Raw genomic sequence first — 24694 nt, 5'->3', positions numbered from 1 at the left:
TTATTCTGGTTCTGGTTTCCACCGTCGTTTTTCTTCTTGTTAAAGTCACACCTGAGAGAATTGTGAAGCTGTTTGGGCATTAATTTCCTTTTTCAGCGCTCTGCGGAGAAGGAGCCGGTCGCAGGGGTGAATCAGACCTGTAATAAGGAACAAATCTCACCGGAGACCGATCCGGCCTTTGAGACACACAAGCCTCTCCACCACGACGAGGCGACGGGACAAAGAGAAGCCGTTCAGTCGTTTGTACCACACATCAGAGCAAAGTGTCAGGAACAATACGGACTGGAAAGACACACTCGGCTGCACCGTCGAAAATCTACGGGACCATCAGCGCTGAGCTACAGTTGACCAGACACCTAATGTAACTGTGACTGAGCTGAGTGTGTGTGAAAGTGTGTGTGAAAGTGTGTGTGTGTGCAGGTTTCTGCCATCATCCAGGAGGCTCGAACTCTCCTCAGCACCTGCTCTTCACACCAGCTGCACGTTTCCTGCAGCAGCCTGAAGCTCTGCTGCTTCTTATCTCACCTCCCAACATTCAGCACCTGGGCCTCGGCCCGACTGACGCAGCGGCTCGCAGACCGGACTGGACCGGCAGACAAATACGCTGCTGCTGACAGCAACTGCTTCCTCCAGCTGCCACAGATTTACCATCGCATGATTCATATCGGCTGGATTACGGCCCGTCCTCTGTGTCTCGGTGAAATTTACTGATCAAATCGCATATTAATCTGTGCAGAAGACTGAAATGTCACAGCTGAGCAGCTCATTGAGTCTGAATTTGCAATGAAATACTATCGGGGATTTTATTAATCTCGCTGGAGTGGAAATAAAACAATTCCACTGACTCACAGAGGACGAGAGCAGATTTCATTTCTGATCTGAGGTGGAAATCTCCCGGTGAAAACCCCCTTGAGTGGAGCTTTAATCATATAAAACACTATACTGCTCTACAGTCACGTTCTGCATGCCGTGTACTGTACATACCCGAAGAGCACCAAGATGATTTCTCTCGCTCTGTCATGGTGCGAGCGGCATGGTTGGGATCAAATTACATATAGACATATTGAACCCCTTTGAGCACAAGCTGAATACTGATCAATACCACTCTGACTGGTGGTAACCATGGTGAAACGTGGTAGCCCCATCATGGCACTCAACAGTCCTGGACGCTTGAAAGATTTATTTATTGGACCAAACCGACCAGTTAGTCCTCGTCCGTGAAGTCTTTTCTCTTCCGAAAGCCAAAGCTTCTGTTTGAAAACCCTTCTGATGAAGTATGAATGGCACCTGTGCAGCTTGGTAGAGCGCCAGAGGCTGCTTCCTGCTCTGCAGCCTCAGGAGCGAGGCGAGAGCGAGGCGAACGAGGCGCCGCACAGGGGAGAGTTCTGCTTCGTGGGAAGTTTCATCAAACAGTATGTTTTGGTTTTGCAAGAGGTCCGACTTCAGTGATGAGGATTAACTGGTTGGTCTGGTTAACTCCCAGCTGCTCTTTAATAGAATAGCCGCTTCCCTAAACTTTTCAATGAGGAGCAACCGGTCTCGGGAAGGATCGCCGCTCTGCTTCCTGCATTGACGCTGAGCGCTGGCAAACGTTCGTCTGGATTTCTGTTTGCAAATAATTCCCAGTTTGCCCAGTTGACTTTTATTTGTCTTTGCACATGCAGAGGCACGAGGTCGCGTACGCTGAGGACACAGAAGCAAAGCTTTGAAAGTTACAACATGTTGTGCATTTACAGATCGATAAGCTATCAATATCACTGTCGCCAGTAAAGTTCTGTTTTCAGCACCAGGATCACTTAAAAACAAATCTAAACAGATGACGGTCACGAACCAACAAACGAGGTATTACATTTTGGAGCAGATCCTGGACTTTCTGAACTCAAACTGTTTAATGCCACAGAGATCAGTTTTAAATTACTGTCTGACAGAGTGTGAGAGGACAGTATCTGTGACTGGTCTTGGTGGAGGTCTGGGGTCTCTAGATGCTCACAATGAAAAGAACAACATGTACTACTTCAAGTGCACATGAGACAGTGGACTGCTGCAGTATTCCTCCACATTGTGACACAACTATGATCGGGCTGCGATGTTTGTGCGCGTCCTGCCGCGAGGTTCTAACGGCAGCAGACGAGTACAGGACAGCAGCCTCACAGAGAATACGTTTAAATGGCTTCATTATCTCGGGGATGGAAGATAATCTGAGCGCCTGCTGTCACTGAGCTTTGTGTCCTTCCTTTCCTCCTGTGTTTTCTTTTGAATGTTAATGACCCCCCCGACATAGACTCATTTCTGCAGCAGAGAAAGGAGCAGTTTCAGGCCAGAACAGGTGGATTCACTGAGCGCTGCCTGCTGTGAAGGTAGTTTTCTGTGAGGATGAAGGAAAGTAGCTGCTGCTGTAACTGAACGTGGGAATTCGTTCGTTGGCAGATTGAAAAGCAAAACCTCGGACAGAAAGAGCAGTGAGAGCGACAGTCTGTCACCTGCCATTTCTAACCACTGGAGCTACATTTCTTTTACACAGATGGAAACAACCGTACAAGTCTGCCGCCACATTAGCGCCTCTGTCACGTTCAAACAAACACACAAACGTTTGTTGTTCTCTTCTTCCCTGGAATGGAATCCAGCTGTGCTTTTAGCCACATGCTTACACGCTAATTTGCCAACATTAGTTAGCTAACATATGCCCCATTTCTTAAGCTAATTAAGAACTATTAGATCCTGACACGACATTAAGCATGAAATGTCTAGCATTATATTTTAGCATGCTTAGCAGCTAACCAGCTGCGTTGAACAGACCGAAGCTGGTGTTGGTTCCAACACAGCGCTGCACTAAGTGTCTTTTATGACTTCCACGACATCTGAGACACTTTTTTAAAAGCATCAGTGTGTATATATAGATATATAATGTATGTAACTAAGTACATTTACACTGTACTTAAGTACAGTTTTGACATACATGAACTTTATTTGAGTATTTCCATTTTATGCTACTTTCTACTTCTACTCCACTACATTTATTTAACACAAAAAACGTATGATATACTGTATGTGATATATATATATATATATATATATATATATATATATATATATATATATATATATATATATATATATATATATATATATATATATATATATATATATAATGATACGATACGATGCAGTACTATACTACTAATCTACCCAGAAGTAGACAAAGTATCTAAAAATGGCTCCACATTGAGAAACTACAGCATTAACATGCTCTTACCTGTTATATTCTATAACAATAAAGCAGCCATTCTGCATAACGAGTACTTTTGTACATTGTGCTTTTAAGTAAAGGATCTAAGTACTTCCTCAGAAAAATTCCTTTTATGAAGTTGTTATAACCACAGCAATATGTTTATGGTGTGATCTCTTTTCGTTAGCAAGTTAATAAACACAACCCCACTTTGACCCAGTTTTAGTTTAAAAATAGAAGTTTTTAAGGTTAGCATGGCAGAGACTGTAGGTGCTTGAGTAAATTTAAACATACATTATATTATAGTTGTAGTTGTATCTTTCCTCCGTCACATGTGAGACTGAATTATAAACCGGGCACGTCTATAAGGTCGCAGTCTCCATCAGTTTCCTCAGCCTCATCAAGAATGCTGTTAGGGAAAACATGTGACAGAAACTCTCTCCATGCCATCACTGCAAATGTCAGAGCTGTTGGAAGAAATTTAGGAGCAATTTCTCACGATGTGTATCACTGACGAGGTCAGCAGATTGAAATCAAGTGTCCCTTTCACTCTTTCCACTCCTGAAGCATTTAACAGCAGGAGAGAACCCTGTGTTCACATCAGTGAAGAAGACCTGTGATCCGGGAAAAGGTCAGGAATCACGGCTTACGTGGGAATCGATTCATAGTAATCTGATTCCACAACTGGGAGCTGAGATCTGTTACGTTTACGTTCATTATAAAACAGTAAATACGTAGAAAACTCAGATTGCAGATTCAGATTAATAATACCAAATATATTAAGATGTATTATTATAGGTTATTGGCTAAGTCATTCAAATGAGCTCCACCTTCACCAGCTGCAACGTTAAAGTGATGAACACATTAATCAGAATCAGAAACACTTTACTGATCCCTCTTTAATGCATCAATAATTATAATCCAGTAATATATGATTTGATGGGCCATTCTGCATTATGAGTACTTCTACTTTTGGTACTTTTTATATATACCATATAATATACAAAGTATATTCTGTTGCTAATGCTTTTGTAGTTTTTGCGTATTACTACCTTTACTTAAGTAAAAGATCTGAGTACTTCTTGCACCTCTGATTATTTTCATCATCTATTAATCTGCTAAATTAATAAATCGTTTAACGTACAAAATGTCCAATTTCTCAGAGCCCAACGTGACGTCTTCAAATGTCTTTGTTTTGTCCGACCAACAGTCCGAAACCCACAGATGTGGTTCCACTTAGCTCGCCGCTAACATGGTGATAAGTCTACTGACAGCTGTATGAGTACGGCTCCTGAGCGTGGGAACCAGTTTCTGCTCTGACCGAGGAGCTTCGCTAAAACTGGACGGTGACTCTCCGGCTCTCCGTCCCCTCAAAGCTCAGCTCTGTCAACAAGGTTTGCTGCTGGTCAAAGCTGAGCTGCACACAGAACATTTGCACCGATTGATTTCTCCTCCTCGTGCAGATCTTCTAATCGCAGCGGTTTCTTCAGATGGAAGTGATTTTGCAGAGAAATGTGATGTGTGTGTTTAAATCCTGAGGGAGGTGCCGTCAGTAGGAAACGTACAGGTGTAACTAACGGTGGTGGAAAGTAACTAAGTACAAGTTTGTAGTACTTTTACTTTACTTTACCAGCTGTCAATCAGTTTTTAATTCAGCGAATCATCTTTCTTGTAAGCAGAAGGGGGAGGTTCGGCACGAGGAAGCAAAGTTCCCTCGCTTCTCAGTGTTTAGGAGTTTTCAGCTCTAGTCAAAGGATCAACAGACAGCAACGTTTGTAACCAACATTTGAGAGCAGACAACTTTTGATCATTTATACTATATTATTTATACTTTTACTTAAGTAAAGGACCTGAGTACTTCCTCCACCACTGGTTACTAATAACATTAACAGTGGCTCTGTTACATTAAAGGCCCTGCTCACCCACTCAGGTGCTTTCGGTCATTCTGGATGATCAGACTCTGACCGAGGGACGCAGGTGCAGCCCTGAGAAGAGCTCTAATCCATTCAGTACGTAAAAACACCTGTGTGGGCTCACCACGCTGTGCAAGGCCGTAAAGGGTCTCCAGAAGGAACAACACCAGGACCCCCCTGACCTGGCTCACCAATTTAACGCAATCATCGGCTGCGTCGATCGTTATTTAAGTGAACTTTGTTGTTTTCATCTGCAGGGTCTGAAGCCCATGGACTTCAACGGTTTGGCCGACCCGTACGTCAAACTGCACCTGCTGCCTGGAGCCTGCAAGGTGAGACGCAACCCCCGGCTGAAACACAGCTCACCAACAGCTCCTAAATGTATCATTCTTTTCTTGGTTGGTTCACATGTTGAAATGAGTTATTCAGTTATTATCATCATATTCTTTTATATATTCATATATTTTCTTTTCTTTAAAATGTTGGCTGCAGTCAGAAGCACTTCCAGGTGTTTGCACCGGACTGGCAGTGTGGATGCAGCTGATTTCAGATGAGATTTGGAGACCGTTTCTTAAAAGCCATGAAATGAAATCCTTCTCACTCACAGCTGACGTGTGGAGAATAAAAACACGTTCAGTGAAATAAGCGGTGCAGTGCTGATCAGCAGAAAAGTGAAATGTGTTTTTACAGAAGTCATTTTGTGCCTGTGAAGATCAAACTAAGACACTTCCACAAATTAAACTACCCCAAGTGACAGTTTAGAATTAATCTCTGATGAAGGTTTAAATATGAGTCTGCAGCTTTGGTGCCACCTGACAGACTTAATGTCAGTTGAATTATAAACCTTGATTACATTCAATTCAGTCTTAAATTGAATTTGGATTAGAGTTAATCCAGGTTTGAGTGTTTTCGACAAAAAGAGCGAGAGAAATATCAAAGATTAACACACACAGGCCGCATGCTCTGAACTACAGTGTGGAGCTGCAGGGTGTGAAATCAATATTTATCAATCTGTCTGTCTGTCTGTGTCCTTCAGGCCAATAAGCTGAAAACGAAGACGATTCGTAACTCTCTGAATCCAGTGTGGAATGAAACGCTCACTTACATCGGGATCACAGAGGAAGACATGCACAGGAAGACGCTCAGGTGTGTGTGTGTGTGTGTGTGTGTGTGTGTGTGTGTGTGTGTGAGACACTGGGAATAATTCATGCCTGGTTTCATTGGATCTCATTTCGGACTGATTAAACTTACAGCCATTAATCACCGCTGCAGGGACATGTTGACATTCAGATATGAAGCTCAGTTGTCATCATTGATTAATTTAACTGTCAAAGCACAGAGCTCACACAGAAATCAGGAGGTGAAGTGATCTTTTTACTGTTTTGTCCCCTGTTCTTTCTTGTAAACACCCACAGTGAACAGCCATCAGCTTGGATTGAAGTGCAACACAATCAGTAGTGTCATGTGGAGAAATGTGCTCTTTTTTCAATGAAGTCTGGTGTGGTTTTTCTACATGCTGCAGTCTGAAGGATTTAAAAGGAGCTCAGTGCATGTCGATGTGTTTCCCACCCTTTAATGATGAATGGATGTTTCCACCCTTGAAGGCACAGAGGGGGGCGACCGCAGCAGCGTGTCCATAATCAGAAGAAGTGTGAAATAACAGAGCGGAGGCCTTTTAATTATCAAGCTCGTTTAACGTTTAATCTCAACTAAACATGTAGCAAAGCCGGCGTGTGATTGTGAACTAACCTCTACGGGAAAAGTAAAAAACGAGTGTGTGTGTGTGTGTGTGTGTGTGTCGGCCGGCAAGCATCAAGGAAATTAATCAGTAACAGTTCGTCCTGAAGCGAAGCGATTCCTCTGAGTCGCTCCTTAAAGGCATCTTCACCTGAAATCCAGCGGTGGTAGAAGTATTCACTGCCTTTACTTTGTTAAAAGTACTATCAGCAAAATGTACTAGTTAGACATTACTCCTTGTTCATGTTATTTCTAAACCGTCTGAGTCCTTCACAGCTCCGGCACCAGACCAGGCGGTCTAGCTACTGTACCCCAATGAGTAGTCCTGGAACGTCAGCACTCGGCCCTGTACGTTACCCGGAGTAACTACCAGTCGTGAAGTGATGCTACAAACAAAGATGGGGCTTAGCAATGGCTAACAACACTGCCCCCCGCTGGTAACCCGGTGGTGTGGCAGCAAGTCTTTATTACACTTTACAGTCCCAACATTGTCAGTCAGTACCAAAACTTCACGCGCCCTTGAGAACACGCGTGTAGGGGGCGCTATGACTTTTTGGTAAATACAATTTTGACAAAATAATTACACAAGTCAAAAGAAACACCAAGGATATAGAGGATATACTGACTTCTCAGCAAAAATGAATTTTAACTTCAGATCGGCTTCTGGGTTTGAAGGCGGGGTTAGCGAATGCATCATGTCAAGATTGCAAGTTGTGGATTGCAGCTCAGCAGGCGGCTGACTGAACACATTTCCCTGAAATGGCTGCAAATCTCATTGTGATTCAGTTCATAAATAATAAAAATACATCCTGGATGGATTCCTGAGGTCACTCAGACTGTGGCTGCTTCAGCCCCAACACACACACACACACACACACACACACACACACACTCTGCCTGGCTCAATACTGTATGAATATCTAAGTTATTCCAAATATATACAGTACATTTTTACCCAGCTGTTTGGTGCCACTCTCACTTCAAACTGTTGTTCTGTCTCTCGACCTTTCCCCGTCAGTTTCCACGCTGTTTACCTCCATATTTAATGTGCTGCTTGTATTTGCTTTAATCCAGAGCTCCTGGCTGTGTTGTCACTGTTTTAATACGTCTGTCTCTGGTGAACCACAGCATTGTTATCGGCTCTACACTTCTTCTCTGCAAACAGAATTTTGGTTTATTGAAAAGCAGAAAAGAAACGATATGCGTTCACTGATCTGTCAGTTCAGGTCGACCCCAGGGACGATGGGAGGGACCCTCGTTGACGTAATCCATTCCACACCAACCTAAACCAAGTCTTAACTGTCAAACAGTCTTTGACAACAATGTTCTCACCTTCCAAAAACTTTGCACCCCCCCTTAGCCTTTAGCACAAAGGCTAGCTAGCACTATTCCTTGTTTTCTGACGAGTTTAGAGCTCAAAGTGAATTACACCCCCTCGTAACACTTCTCAGTAGCATTTCAGTAAGTCACACTGCCCACATGTCCATTCAGAGGACAAACTGATATTAATACACAATATTTGTACACAGTGCTGAGCTTTGCAAACCCACCTCGAACACAATTCTCATGATCTGGCAATGTTTCACAATTACCAGTGGCGTTTACCTACGAGGGTGTGTGGATCTGTGGATTAATACAGTTATAGCAAGAGGAATCGCACACTATACAAACTCTGTTCCACATGTTTAAAACACCAAACTGCGGAGCACCGATTTCTAAAAACTAGAAATGTTTCCAAACTCTGCCCGACCCAGTAAACACAAACATGGTGCTGAATTTAAATGTTGTGGACATCATGAACAGGAAAGGGCCCACTGAAGAAGCTCCGTCGTATCCATTAATATCCTAACGAATGTGAGGGCTGGAGGGGGAGAAGTGTGTCGGGACTCTTTCTCTGATCCGACGTCCTGAACAGAATCTGACATTTCACTTTACGGCTGGCAGCTTCTTTAGTCTGATCGTCATCACATCAATGACCTTTCTGTGTGCTGCGCTGGGAGCTCGTCTGCAGCAGCAGCAGGAGGAGGAGGAGGAGGAGGAGGAGGAGCAGGAGGAGGAGGAGGAGGATTTCCCTACACCACCTGCTGCTGCTGACGAAGGCGTTACCAGGTCGGGAGGAAAAGAGTGAGTCACTGGTGGAAATCCCAGTGGAAGTGTCTTCCTCATTATCTCCTGCGTCTGTGTTTGTTGAAGACAAATATCCAGCCTAAGGTCTCTGCTGTGCAGGTCTGGGTCTTCAGTCCTGTGGCATTTCAGAAAGTCTGTCTTCCCCCTCAGGGACACATGCAGCTCTTATGGATGCTTTTCTAAACAGATGCAAATATAGCTACACGGGGGAAACTAAATGTGGCAACAATTATTCAGTGATATTTTTCAAAAAACAAATTTCACTCTGATTTTTATACAATTGTTTTTGTTGTTTTTTTTTAATCTGATTTTCACGTTTTTATGTTCAAAACAAATCCACATTCAGGGGTAAGACGTGGCAACGTTTTCACATGTGAGATGTCTGAAAGCCGGTTAAATTTGTTAAACTCGTTTCCTTACTCCCTCTTGTTTCCTCCTCTCCTGTTCCCTCTCTCCTCTCCTGTTCCCTCTCTCCTCTTCTGTTCCCTCTCCTGTTCCCTGTTCCCTCTCTCCTCTTCTGTTTCCTCTTCTGTTTCCTCTCCTGTTCCCTCTCTCCTCTCCTGTTCCCTCTCCTGTTCCCTCTCTCCTCTCCTGTTCCCTCTCCTGTTCCCTCTCTCCTCTCCTGTTTCCTCTCCTCTCCTGTTCCCTGTTTCCTCTCCTCTCCTGTTCCCTCTCTCCTCTCCTGTTCCCTCCCTCCTCTCCTGTTCCCTCTCCTGCTCCCTCTCTCCTCTCCTGTTTCCTCTCCTCTCCTGTTCCCTGTTTCCTCTCCTCTCCTGTTCCCTCTCTCCTCTCCTGTTCCCTGTTCCCTCCCTCCTCTCCTGTTCCCTTTCCTGTTCCCTCCCTCCTCTCCTGTTTCCTCTCCTCTCCTGTTCCCTGTTTCCTCTCCTGTTCCCTCTCCTGTTCCCTCCCTCCTCTCCTGTTTCCTCTCCTCTCCTGTTCCCTGTTCCCTCCCTCCTCTCCTGTTTCCTCTCCTCTCCTGTTCCCTGTTTCCTCTCCTCTCCTGTTCCCTGTTCCCTCCCTCCTCTCCTGTTCCCTTTCCTGTTCCCTCTCTCCTCTCCTGTTCCCTCTCCTGTTCCTTCCCTCCTCTCCTGTTCCCTCTCCTGTTCCTTCTCTCCTCTCCTGTTCCCTGTTTCCTCCCTCCTCTCCTGTTCCCTCTCTCCTCTCCTGTTCCCTCTCCTGTTCCCTACCTCCTCTCCTGTTCCCTCTCTCCTATCCTGTTCCCTGTTTCCTCCCTCCTCTCCTGTTCCCTCTCCTGTTCCCTCCCTCCTCTCCTGTTCCCTCTCTCCTCTCCTGTTCCCTGTTCCCTCCCTCCTCTCCTGTTCCCTCTCTCCTTCCTCTGTGCAGGTTGACTGTGTGTGACGAGGACAAGTTGACACATAACGAGTTAATCGGAGAGTCCCGGGTGCCTCTGAAACGTGTGAAACCTGACCAGACGAAACATTTCCACACCTGCCTGGAGCATCCGCCCCCGGTAACACACACACACAAATGTTTGCATTTCTATACTTGTGAGGACCCTCATTGACATAATGCATTCCTTTGTCCCTTACCCCAACCTTAACCATAACAACTAAATGCCTAACCCTAACCCGAACATAGTCTGAACCCTCAAACAGACCTTTGAAGGTCTAAAACTCAAATTGGATAGATGTACACACACGCACAGAGTACTGAATGCATAAGGATACAGCGTTAACTACATCCATAACTGAAACTCCGCAGTCCACAGCTTTGGTCCAGACTGAAATATCTCAACAACTATTAGGTGGATTGTCATGAAATTTGTCTCTCCATCTAGCGCCACCATCAGGTCGACATGTTAACGTGTCCAACACTTTGGTTTCTGACCAAATACCTGCAGAGCTGCTGACGCTCCCATCAGCCTAAGCTGCACTCTGTGTTTACACTCTGTGCTAACTAGCTAATGTAACATGCTAGCACACTACACTAAGATGGTGAACATGGTAAACATTATACCTGCTAAGCATGTTAGCATTGTCACTGTGAGCATGTTGCTGTTGTTAGCATTTAGCTCAAAGCACTGTTCACTGCCTCACAGAGCCGCTAGCATGGCTGCAATTTTTATTCACATTCAAAAGAAAAGAATCTACGAGAATCTACAGCCACATCCTGACCAACACTCTCTGTTACATGTTTTCTAACAATGATAAAAAGGAAATATGTGCAGGAAATTGTGTAAAATAACACAATTTGTTTTGTCAAAGACCCAAGTGACACCCTAAATACTGCTTATACTGCTCAGTCTGGAGAAAGCCAGAAGCTCTGTTATTGCTCCACCGATGGTTTAAATGCTAATGCATTTCAGTTCAGAGGCTTCCAAACACACAGGCACAGTGTTTGTCTGCTTCCCAGAGTGTAAACAACTTTTGTAGTCGCTGTCTTCTGCAGCCGTTTGATTCTTTGAACAGAAGCTCAGCACACAAATACAGGAAAGAAGCATCCTCACTGCATCTGCTCTCTCTCCTCTTTTTACTTTTGTCTTCTTCTCATCCAGCTCCCGTCTCCTACCGCCATGGGTGAAGCCCTTCGAGGAATATCCTGCTACTTAAGAGAGGTAAGAGTCCATCTATCTAGTGCAGGTTGCTGAGTTTTGCTGCCACTTTCATTCATTCAGCACTGATCAGTCTGATGTGGTGACACCAGACAACAGGTGTCTGCCTCATGAGAGTGACAGGTAAACAGGGATCTCTGTGCTCCTTGCTGGTAGCTTCTTTAAAGATTTCTGTGTATGAAAGCCAGAGTTGAGGTTTAAAACCACTGGATTGACTTTTGAATTTATTAGAACTGGTGCGGTCTTTTTATTGAAACACTGCCAACTGACTATTGTTTCCACAGCTGACATATACTGAAGAAGCCTTGTTCTTACTGGCTGAGTTTACAGAGAATTTAATAGGAGAATTAATCAGTTCTTTAGAGGAAATTATTGTAGACTCACTGAGCTGCAGCCAGCAGACGTTTGGCCTTGGAAATAAATAAAAAAATGTTTAACCGGAGCTGCAGTGACATGTTTATTTGTGTAAAATGGCAATGTATTATAGTCTTTGAGGAATCAAATCAAACTGAAAAGACATTTATTCCCAGTGGACTTTTGACTTGTAGCAGGAGAGGCTCAGGTGTAACTAATAATAATATTAATTATGGCAGCTTCCATTCAGCTGTGCCAGTGTTCACAGTACCAGGGCCCTGCAACTGCAGCAGCTAACTTATGTTACCAGTTACACCTCATTAGTAATGCTATTAGTTACACCTTATTAATAATGCTACTGGTCACATCTCATCTCTTGCACCTCATTATTAATATTAAACCACTTTAATAATGCACCTAATTTCTATTGTCATTGGCTACACCTTTTTTACTAGTTACACCTATTAATAATGTCATTACTAACACCTCGTTATTAATGTTTCTAGTTACATCTTGTCATTTTACTAGTTGCACCTCGTTATTAACGTAATAAGTTGCCTTATTATTAATGTTACTCGTTACACCTCAGAGTTATTAGCCGCGCTCCTAATGAGGACCACTGTTATTGCAAATATAGTGGGGTGAAAAAGTGTTTGCCCCCTTCCTGATTTCTTTTTTTTTTTTTTGCATGTTTGTCACACTTAAATGTTTCAGATCATCAAACAAATTTAAATATTAGTCAAAGATAACACAAGTCAACACAAAATGCAGTTTTTAAATGAAGGTTGTTATTATTAAGGGAAAACAAAATCCAAACCTACATGGCCCTGTGTGAAAACGTGATTGCCCCCTAAACCTAATAACTGGTTGCTCCACCCTTAGCAACAACAACTGCAATCAAGCATTTGCGATAACTTGCAGTGAGTCTTTTACAGCGCTGTGGAGGAATTTTGACCCACTCATCTTTGCAGAATTGTTGTAATTCAGCCACATTGGAGGGTTTTCGAGCAAGAACTGCCTTTTTAAGGTCATGCCACAGCATCTCAATAGGATTCAGGTCAGGACTTGGACTAGGTCGCTCCAGAGTCTTCATTTTGTTCTTCTTCAGCCATTCAGAGGTGGACTTGCTGGTGTGTTTTGGATCATTGTCCTGCTGCAGAACCCAAGTTGGCTTCAGCTTGAGGTCACGAACAGATGGCTGGACGTTCTCCTTCAGGAGTTTTTGGTAGACAGCCGAATTCATGGTTCCATTTATCACAGCAAGTCTTCCAGGTCCTGAAGCAGCAAAACAGCCCCAGGCCATTACACTACCACCACCATATTTTACTGTTGGTATGATGTTCTTTTTCTGAAATGCGGTGTTACTTTTACGTCAGATGTAATGGGACACACACCTTCCAAAAAGTTCAACTTTTGTCTCGTCAGTCCACAGAGTATTTTCCCAAAAGTCTTGGGGATCATCAAGATGTTTTCTGGCAAAAATGAGACAAGCCGTAATTTTGCTCAGCAGTGGTTTTTGTCTTGGAGCTCTGCCATGCAGGCCATTTTTGCCTAGTCTCTTTAACACTGACCTTAACTGAGGCAAGTGAGGCCTGCAGTTCTTTGGATGTTGTTGTGGGGTCTCTGAATGGCTGAAGAAGAACAAAATGAAGACTTTGGAGTGGCCTAGTCAAAGTCCTGACCTGAATCCTATTGAGATGCTGTGGCATGACCTTAAAAAGGCAGTTCATGCTCGAAAACCCTCCAACGTGGCTGAATTACAACAATTCTGCAAAGATGAGTGGGCCAAAATTCCTCCACAGCGCTGTAAAAGGCTCATTGCAAGTTATCGCAAACGCTTGATTGCAGTTGTTGCTGCTAAGGGTGGAGCAACCAGTTATTAGGTTTAGGGGGCGATCACTTTTTCACACAGGGCCGTGTAGGTTTGGATTTTGTTTTCCCTTAATAATAACAACCTTCGTTTAAACGAAGACTAATATTTAAATTAGTTTGATGATCTAAAACATTTAAGTGTGACAAACATGCAAAAAAAAAAAAAAGAAATCAGGAAGGGAGCAAACACTTTTGCACACCACTGTACATTTCCTCTGCCTGAGCCTTATGAATGAATGACTGAATAGAGAGAGTCCACTTCCTCGGTGTATTGAGTACAAACTGAATGTGGCTCCGCGATGGAGTCAGAAAGGATCATCTTGGTGCTAATTAATCCTTAGAGGCAGAGAGGCTGTTCGTTTTTTTTAATATCCATTTTTATTTTTTCATCAAGTCAGGATGTGTCTGCCACTGTTCGCTTTCTCTTCGCTACATTATTTGAATTTCAGTCAGGTCACTCACTGCATTACTTAGAATCAAGAAAGTCAGAGGAAATATAATGTGCGTGTTGGAGAGCAGAGAAACATGTTCAGTTTTAAAAGTTTTAAGTGATATTTGGTGAGAAGTGGACTCAAAATATCTCTGGACCAGATCCTGTGAAGTTTAAACCCATAAGAGTGAGTTAAGTGGTACTTGTGGTTCTTCTGCAGCAGCTTCGCGCAGTAAGAGGATGCTTCACATGAAGAGCCGGTTTAACCTTTCACTCGAGCGGCCATTGGAAATGTCATTATTCAGAAGTAGAAGCAGTTTATTTGTTGAGTTTATTTTCCTCAAAATCAGAACTTTGCATTTCTCAAGTCTAAGGACCCGAGACCAGCAGGGACCAGCTCAGATTAAAGACTAGTGGCCTGGTGAAAGGCAGCGCTTCACTTCTGATTCTTTATTTGATCCAAATAGATACAAAAAAACTTCAGTTTTAACCTTAGATCTGAAACTTGCCATTACAAATAGTTTAACAGGTGTTTTCTTGTGACAACACAGCAAATGAATCAGTGATGCTTGTAAAGCCATAAACCAGACCAGGATCTGTTCAGGTCTGTCAGTACAATTCTCTAATGACACGGGTACAGTATATAATATGACCCAGAAAATACTGTTTGGAGCTTTAGCAAAGAGTCAGTGCATCATTAAATCTCCCATTCGGCCTGCAGTTCGATTAGACACCATTTTATTTATTTAAACCTTTATTTAAACCGGAGACGGCCCTGTGTGCAAGAATAAACACTCACACAGAACTCTGTCACACGCAATGATTTGATACTCATATTCATTTCTTCCAGAAAGCATGAGAGCTCTACAAAACGTGCAACAACAGTGACAGTGTTCACAGCAAAAGCTTCAGTAGACTGGACATAAAACAAGCAGCCGGTAAAAAGTCTGGCAGGGAAGCAGCTTGAGTGACAGGTGGTGCTGAGGGCATTTGGAGCTTTTTATTGTGTTGCAAGCGGTGCAGGTACTTGGTCAAAATGTTCAGTAAGCAGACGACTGACAGAAAGAAATATGTTTGGTGAAAACGTGTTCCCCACAACGAAACGTCACAGTACAAAATACCCTCAGATACCAGCCGGTATACCACCGTGTGACTGCTGCTCCAACTCCCGTCTACAACTTTTTACTGCACTACATCTATTGAAAACATTAGTTGCTCGTTACTTTTCATATTAAGATTATTAATACGAACTATAAATCAACTAATTGACAAATAAACAAATTATAATGTATTATTATGGATTAAGCTGCCCAGCAGTATACAAAGTAACTGAAATGAGCTCCACCTGCTGCAACATTAGTAATGAACACATTAATGCATCACTAATTATAATCCTGCGTTATAAAATAGATGAATCTGAAATGGGCCGTTCTGCATGAAGAGTGCTTTTGCTTTTGAATGCAGGACTTTGACTTGTACACTTCCGCACTGTGCTATTACTGCTTTGGCTTAAGTAGAAGATCTGAGTGCTCGATGTGCAGGCTGACACAAACTGAAGCCGAGGTCTCATCAGACCACCGCACACAGTGTGACATGATCCCTGTCACTGATCAGCGCGTCCCTCCGCACACCAACGCCTCGGCAGGTTTAAAGCCGAGGCTTCCAGCTGCGGTGCGGCAGAGCTGAGCCTCTTCATCTGCCTCCCCACCCCACCCCACCCCCATGACGGTGAAATAATGTGGTAAGCCGGGGACAGGCCACACAGTGTCACCCAGCAGCCGACACTCAATGTGGTCTCTGTAATCCAGATTGATTAATGAGTAGGTCTGGTGCTCTTCTATACTTTACATCTAATAAAAGGACCCAAACCAACAACGAATGTGTCCTGCTAACAGGTAGTGTGTGTGTGTGTGTGTGTGTGTGTGTGTGTAAAGTAACAGTCAAAACGTTTCATCCGGCTGATCAGAAGAAGGACTGGCACCGTGCGATCCTGAACGTGCATCGTGTTTTATTCTATGATTAGAATAAAGAATCAAGGAGCAGAGAGTTTAACTGATTAGACCTGCATGGATTTTTCAAAACGGACATTATACAACAAGTAGTAAAATAACATGTGACGTTCGCGGACAGGATTTTTTCAGCACATATCTCAGCGAGGCGGTCTGTGTCGAGGCGTGTGCTGTTTATTCACTTTGAGAAACCCCCGAGCAGCAGCTCAGGTCGGCCGGCGGACTCAGCAGGGACTAGAAGTCGGCTCTGTTGCTGGGGTCGTTGCTAAGGGTCGGCCTACCTGCTGGAGTAGTAAACTAGGTTTCATTACATAGGATTCCACTGACGTGACTGATTGTTTTCCAGTTATTAGTCGGGCCCTGTGTGTTTCCACGGAAACGGAGAAAACGCTCGCAAAAAGTTTTGTTATTTTGAGAGCTAATTGCCCGACAACGTGAAAACATTTAATTTAGTTGGTGACTGTTGCATCAAATACTACACTCCAGGCTGAGCTCTAACCTCTCGCCACCTCAGGGACGTCGGCGATGGTGCCAATCATGAGGTTAAAGCATTAACTAGCTGCCTGTGTGATGGTGAGGAGGCATGAAGCCCTGATACAGAGGCGGCACTGATCCTCTGCATGTGAACACGCCTTTATGACCACAGTAACTGTACAGTAAATCTTGCAGCTGAAACAGACTGATGGAGTGAGAAAAAATGAAAGACTACCCCCCCTTCAGCCCCTCTTCTCCTTAACAGCAGTGTACAGTCCCTGATGGGTTTGGGTCTGGAACATCTCCAGCCTTAGTCTTTCAAATGAAGACAAAAAAAAATGGCTAGTTAAATAGAGAATATTTCTGTTTTTCTGTATTTTTAACCAAAAAGAATCACAAATCATCACTGATGGTGGCCTGAATCTGCTTTCAACATATTTCTGGGCTCATTTTTACTCCAGTAATGAGAGAAAATCCGAATGGGAAACTATCCAACAAAACGGTAGCTTCAGCACAGCTCCAGCTGAATGTGCTTCTGTCAGACAGTAGGCCAGAGCGCCGAGAAAAGATCTGCACCCACAGCCGGAGCCTCCTCAGATAAAAGAAACTGACACTATCGAAAGTGAGAGCACGAATGTGGACAAGAGAGCCGTCCGGAAAAATGAGAGCGAACTCATCAGCAGAGCAGTGAGTGACAGCCGGAGGACAAAGCGAGTCAGAGAGAGCGGGAATGGACACGGGATGACAGATGATGACTCGCCCAGAGGAGGTCAGACCCACAAAGGAGTCCAGACGGTCTGCAGGGAGCAGAGCGCGAGGGGGACGGAAACGTTTGGAGATAAGTAAACAATCTGAGCGCTCACAGTTCGGTCCGGGAACATAAATTCATGTCACGTAGCTGAGGTTCGTTCAAACTTTTGGAACTTTATTTCAAAGGCTCGTGGAGAACTCAAAGCTTCCGAAGATACAGGAGACTGTCAGGCAGAAGCACAGAGAGGCGGGAGTAAAATGACGCAAGACACTGAGAAACCACAAAAACATGTCATTTTGGATCAGAACTTTTCAGCAAAGCATGAAAACACTTCAGTGCCGGTGAAACAGGCAGACATTACGATGCCTTATTAGAAAAGTCCTGACGTAACGAGCAAACGGAGAAATAAGTTGCAATAATGCAGAAATGATTTGATGTTTTTAGTGTGAAGCTGTAATATTACTGTCTCAATGAACAGGTGAGAAGAAGGTCAGATAAATTACTGATACTGATTATTCATACCAATATATCATGACAATGTGAAAACAGTGGGAATGTGAATAGTTCACTAAAGCATGAAAACCAATAAATAACCAGCAGCCTCATTTCCCACCAGGGAGAATGGGACTCAGATGTTGCGTGGAACAACATGCAGTGAGGAGTTGCAGCCAAAATGCGACGCTTTCATACTTTTTATGTGAAAGCAGTTGGAGTCAGTTGAAACAGACATGAACCAAAGATGAACACAGCTGCTGTTCTCTGAAGGACGTCCACCTTTCAAGCGTTTGACACTAAACGTAGAAACGTTTGGTGGAGAATCCCTTAAAAAAAGTCGGATTTCTGGACTTATTGCTCTTCTCACAGGTTACGCATATAGATGTGATCCTGTAATATGTATTTGTGAGAAAAACTGTGAAAATACAGTCGGTGAAATTGCCCTGGCAGATTTCACGGTGCCAAACCACATCACAGCTCAGTCCAGCACCCTTACAAACCTGCCCGGAGGATTTAAGGTCCTTGAAGTGTCCCAAAGCTGGCTTCTTTTTTCCATTTCTAGAGGTCACACTGAGCTGTGATGACGGTTTAGGAGGGATTGGGTGGAAGCTCACCTCCGGGTTCAAACAACAGAAAAGAAGTCACATTATTTGGAAAAGATAACCAGAGATGCTTGGGTTTGCCCGGTCAGCGGTTTGTTCAGAGACAGACGTGTAAATGCAGCCTCAGTGAAGTCGTGCGACCAAATGCCTCCGACGCATCAGAGTCGCAGGTGAAGACGTTAGAAAAAGCTGATGCTGCAGGCCTGTTTGGACCCTGCGTGTGGATAGTTTAATCCTATTAAAACTGAATATTATTATAGAAATGTTTCCTCGAGGTCTTTTTATTCATTACCAGCTTCAAAACACGGAAACGTCCTCAAATCTTTAACTGAAGTTTAAGAAATAGTTTTGGGAAACACGCCGCATATTCTCTTTCTTTCTGAGATGTTAAGATGGATATCAGTCTCAAGTCTGTGTGCTCAGTACAGGAGCTGCAGGCAGGATGCGGCTAGCCTAGCTTAGCATAAAGACTGGAAGCAGGGGGAAACTGCTAGCCTCAAAATTACAGTGATTAACATGATGTATCTTGTTTGTTTAATCTGTAAGAACAACATGTTGTGGTTTGGGGGTAAATTACTTGCTGGAACTACTTCTTGTGAACAGCAGTGTATCCATTCGCCCAGCACATCCCACCACATCTCCGTGGGTTGCCAGATATGGTCTCAGCACAAAGGTACCAAACCTGGCAACCTAAAGATGAGCAGACACTGTACATTTTAATTTTCCTTGTACGTTGTGTTAACTCTCGCTGCACGTTTTCATCACCTCTGCGCTCACACTGTACGGATCAAATGACCACGTGGAGCGCTCACTGAACACGAACCCCTGAATAGAGACCGCGTCCTCAAAAACGTTGAAAAAAAGAAAAGGCGGCGACTCGTTGAACAGAAACAGAAGAAGAAGAGGAGCACGGCGCAGCAGATGGCTGACAGATGTGGACGGTCTGGTCGGCCGCAGTCTTAAGTCCCGACTTACAACATGTAAAATACGGCTAAACAAGTTCCCTACAGTTCATAACAGAGCCATGTTGGGAAGTCAGATCACTGAACCGCTCAAACTGCCAGAAATCCATCCGACTGTACCCCGCACTACACGTCGAATGAAGGCCAGTATGACGACAATTCTGCCCAATTTTAAAACAAGCGACCAGTTTGCGATTAATACCAGGCTTAATCGCCGAACACCGAACGCTGTGACCACAAGAGCCCGAGAAGTCGTTTCACCGGCTGCTGTTCGCCAAGAAATAGTTCCAACCTGCAGCCTACCCTAAAACAACAAACTGCCTTTCTGTCTTTGCACGGATTAAACAAACCAGACATATCCTGTTCATTAGTGAGCATCAGAGGTGTTGGCACATGTGTTTTTGAACTTTGGGCAGAGCCAGGCTAGCTTGCTTTCAGTCTTTATGCTAAGCTAAGCTAACCACCAGCTCAATACTTAACACGCAGACGTGAGAGCGAGATCGAGAAGAGTCATGTCCCTCGTCATCTCAGAGAGAAATGTGAGCCACCTTTAGCTGAACTGGATCAACCTGGACTCACACACAGAGTGCCTGGGTCTATTTCCTCCCCTCCATGTGGGCAGATAACGGTGGCAGAGTGGAGTGAAACCTATTATCTGAATTAGTCCTTATGTGCTCTCTAACCGGGATCATTTCTAGTAAATGAAACCGTCATGAGATGAAACTACTTCTCATTTCTGGACGACTCCCAGACCTCTTAAAGACCTCTGGGGAGTCTCTGAGCCGCAGGGTAGAACATCTCACCCGACGGGACGCCCTCGCGTTCATCTCTCCAAACCTCAGGACGGGATTGGATGTTTTGTTATTAGTCTGTCACGTCCATTTAGCAAACTACACCTCCTCGTGTCCACAGGGGCGGATAATAGAGCTGTTTGGGTTTATTCCTGGCCGGCGGGTGATTTGTAGCTTCACGAGCTTTGTCTTCGATGTGCAACATCCTTTTCTCCCGCTCCAAAATATTTCAGAGAGGCGTCTTATAACTGGTGAGTCTTCTCCTGGTTGGTCCTGATTCAGGTCTGGGTTTCCTATAACTCGCGGGGTTTGATTCTGATAAGAGAATTTGAACACGGCCGCCGCTTTTAATTTGTGTTTGCAGTTAAAACCTGCAGTTCGACTATTCCGTTTGTTGTCTTGTTTCTCTTTTGGAACCAAATAAATCTGTTTCCACAGCAACCCGTGCTCCGCAGCGGCGGCCGTCACCTGCAGTGTGCTGTCCCTGCTGTTTGGTCTGTCTTTGTCTTTCATTGGCGACATGCCCAATCAGCTGAGTCAGTCACTTGTCCAATTAGATGAGATTCCTGTGGTGAGTGTGACGCGGGCACAGCTAAGCCTCGGCTGGGCGTCGTACCTGCCGTGAGCTCATTAGTCTGCCTTCGCCTCGGCAGTCGTACAGGTGTTTTAACAAAGAGCTACTTTTTGTTGTCGCTGAAATCCTTGCGGTGTTTTCAGCCAATTGACGTTGGTGTGGTGACAAACAGGAGCTGTGCATAATGACTCACCTTCAGTCTTTTCTGTGTGTGCAGGCTGATCTGAGAGCAGCCGGCTGGAAACAAAGAGCAGCTGAGTCCGACAGTGTTTCTCTGTTTGTGGGATTAGATGGCAGCTCGTTCTCTGCGGATACGAGGAGTACCAGGCTGCGTTTCAATGATCAATGTTTCCCTTCAGCCGAAATTGGAAGTGTCTAATTCTTTTCTAGCAGCTGTGAATGAACGTGTTTCCTCTTCATGTTCCTTCAGAGGCTTTTCCCCCCTGACCAAAAGAGGTTTCTAAATATAAATATAAATATGTCTAACCTTCGTGGACGTTTAAGCGGCTGTTTGGGTTTTGTACTGACGATTCAGCCAGGACAGCCTCATGTCTGTCGCCTAACTGTGTGAGAAAATGAACCAGACTCTTACTTCAGAAACCAGGGGATAGATTTCGACACCTGATTAAAAGAAGAATGGCTTCGTTAAGGTTAGGAGACCTTTGTTGTCATGGTTAAAATCATAAATACTTAAAATACCTTCTTGCTGACTGTCGGCAGGAAACAGCCCGTCCGTACGAGAGCCGAAACTCGCATGAGGGGAATCTGTTAAACAACACTGTAATCTCTCAGTCTCAACACATAAACAGGGATTTTAAATTCAGCCGTCGCAGAGCTGTGGATGAAGATCAGCCCTTCACTCTCCCGCTCACCTGCGGCCCGATAACGTTTCCTCCCTGAGCAGATTAAATTTCAGCCAGAGAGGGTGACTCTGGGAACGCTGCTGTGCTGAAATCTCCTCCAGTGCAGGGTTCATTTACAAAGTACATTTCCCACCAACTGGAGGTGGGCGGGAGAGAGATCCTGCCAAGCGGCGCTGACTCCTGCTGAAAGCCATCGATCTGCTTATTTTCTGACCTTTTTTTCTTTTCTTAGCTGCACTTTCACTGTGAAGAATGGTGGGAAGCAGTTTCTGTGGAGCTGAACACCAACTGCATTAGTAGGAAGCACTTAAAACAAATGGCTCGAATAACATGTTCACCTTTTTTCTTTTGTTCAAAACTAAAGCTTTTGGGTCTTTTTTGACCGTAGTGAAATGTCAGAGTGAAGGAGGTGCTGAACCGAGCTCAGACGGTCTGGCTGTAATGAGGAGTGGTGGGGTGGTGGGGTGAGTTAGTGGAGGACAGAGTCTAATAGAGACAGGAAACCTCCCCACAGGAGGGGGGGGGAGAAAGAGAGCGGGCGAGACAAAGATGGAGGATTAAACTATCGATCTTCTCACCCTCTGCTGTGTCACGGCCAGAAAGATCAAATCAAAGACCAGCGGTGGGAAGTTTTAATGAACGCCATCAGTGCTGGTGGAGGTGGAGGTGGAGGTGTGTGTCTTCTTGGCAGTGGGCGAATGTACATTTACTCAAGGACTGTACTTCAGTACAGATCTGAGGTTCTTTACTCGACTCTTTTCTTTTCACGCCACTTTTTGCTTCCACTCCACCACATCTAACAAACATTGGACTCTTTACTGCGCTGCACTTTTCTGACAGCGTTAGTTACTTTACAGATTCAGATTTTTGCTGCTATAAATTAAACTCCAACAGTTTATACAAGTTCAGGTGAAACGATTAATCGACTGACAGGAAATGAATCAGCAGCTGTTTTGATGTTTGAAGTCGTTTCTCCTGTAAATCCCTTCCTGGCTGCAGCTCCTCAGATGTGCAGATCTGCTGCTTTTCCTCTGAACGACTGTAATAACTGTGATGTTTGTTAATAACGCCGAGCTTCGGACTGTCGGTCGGACACGACGACGACACGCTGAAGGCGCCGCTTTGGGCTCTGGGTCGCCGTGGACGGCGTTTCTCACCGTTTTCACCAGTTTTCCAAACCGATCGATCGATCGACGGATCGACGGAGAAAAGAATCGGCAGATGGATCCAGAATGAAAAGCATCATCAGCTGCAGTCCGATACAAACCGGTTCAACATGAGCTCCAGCTCCACCAGCTGCAGCAGCAACATCCTGCTTTACATTAATGCACGAGGAATAATAACCTGATGATAGAATATATAACAGCACAGCAGCCACAGGGACGCTGCACTGCTTTAATGCTTTAAGGGCTTTTTCCTGATCACACTCGCACACTTTCACTGCAGCAGAGGGTTTCACAGAGTGTGTGTCGGTACTTTTACTGCAGTAACGGACCTGAGTACTTCCTGCACCGCTGGTTTTTGCTCATGTTCTCCTCTTTTTGGGAACGTTTAGGGTTGAAATTAAATTTCCAGCTCATCAGTAGAAAATGGGATTATAGCTGCACTCAAAAGGCTCGACTCTCAGCTGCTGGTGTACTTTCGGATGAAGCAGGAGACGTAATACCTACATTACGCAGTCATGGCTGACACTTCGAGTCACTGTACACTCAAACCTCTGACAGGTAACGCAGTGATTGGATGATGGCGCGCTCTAATTCTATCCTCGTCTTTGCCGCTACGTTTTCCAGTTTGCAGTAATAATACTGAGAGTTTCATCTCCCGACCATGTCAGAAATTTAGGACCAAACGTCTTGGCGATCATTGTAATCTCCATTTTTAAATAAAGTTAAACCCCTCGAACTCTCGGCTTTTCTGCTTGGTTTTCACGCCTTGTGCATGTCAAACATTGTTATTTTCAGAACACGATAATACCGAGACGTCAGTGGTACTATGAATGAAAGAGCTTTATGCAGTCTGAAGCTGTTTGGGTTTGCAGGTTCTGACTGAAAAATGACCAGACAGAGCAGAGTGTCGGGGTTTCAGGAATGAGAAGCTGATTGATGCCACACTCTGAACACAGATGTTTCTAAATGTATTGATGGTGCCAAACCAAAAACATTAAGCTAAGCTAAGCTAAGCTAAGCTATAAAGTTAAGCTTCAGAGATTTTGTCACTACAGTTCCCAGCATGCTTTGTGTGATGTAAACAGTAGATATGTTTCAGTCAGTTAGTTTTTACGACTCGTGCTGAATTAGCTGCCAGCACTACCTGTCTGCTCTGTAACCGCAGATCAGGGATTTCTGGACGTTTATCCTCATTGGACGATGGATCCACTATTACGAGGGAGGGTGTGTGTCACGTCTGTGCGTTTTGATTGGACTAGAGGGAATCAATCAGGGTTCAATAAACTGCTGCATTTTCGCATTTAGTGCTACAGTTCACGAGGTTTTCATCACTCAAGTTGACTCGCCTCAAAACTGATAACGTACAGTCTGACACAATCAAGATGTCAGGAGACCCGAGGGCGTGGCGTGATCTCTGCCATCACACAGTGTGTGAAGGCCTCGAGACATTTAACAGAAAGTTTGGAAGAGCTGAAAGTCCAGCTTCACCCACAAATACCAAAATACAGAACGATCGGCTGGCGGTCTGATTCCTCAGGGTGGGCTTGGTGTCGTCACCCGTGGGAGCGACACTGACGACTGAGTGTGAAATATTTTCAATTTGAAGCGCCTGAAGCGAAAGCACAGCTGCAGCTGAAAACACCAGAGGCTGTCAGGTCCGGCTGTCTTTACTGAGTCAATCGAGGCGAAAAAGCCAGAAACATCAGAAAAGGCTTCAAAATGGAAACCAGAACGCTCGGGTATTAAAGAATAATTTTATTATTTTGTGTTCTGAAT

At 44.4% G+C, this 24694-nt stretch overlaps 1 protein-coding gene across 4 annotated transcripts in view; it reads left to right on the top strand.

The window, feature by feature from the left end:
* Positions 1-24694, top strand: part of doc2a (double C2-like domains, alpha) — a 55429-nt gene that overhangs the window by 20490 nt on the left and 10245 nt on the right. For all 4 annotated transcript variants that reach the window (XM_044181539.1, XM_044181541.1, XM_044181540.1 and 1 more), the window contains exons 4-7: positions 5397-5471; positions 6176-6285; positions 10348-10474; positions 11519-11578. In XM_044181539.1, the coding sequence (XP_044037474.1) occupies positions 5397-5471; positions 6176-6285; positions 10348-10474; positions 11519-11578 (372 nt within the window). The remainder of the gene's footprint in view (positions 1-5396; positions 5472-6175; positions 6286-10347; positions 10475-11518; positions 11579-24694) is intronic.

This window comes from Siniperca chuatsi, linkage group LG21 (genome assembly GCF_020085105.1).
Source record: "Siniperca chuatsi isolate FFG_IHB_CAS linkage group LG21, ASM2008510v1, whole genome shotgun sequence".
Classification (NCBI taxonomy): domain Eukaryota; kingdom Metazoa; phylum Chordata; class Actinopteri; order Centrarchiformes; family Sinipercidae; genus Siniperca; species Siniperca chuatsi.
This window is presented reverse-complemented; position numbering and strand designations above follow the sequence as displayed.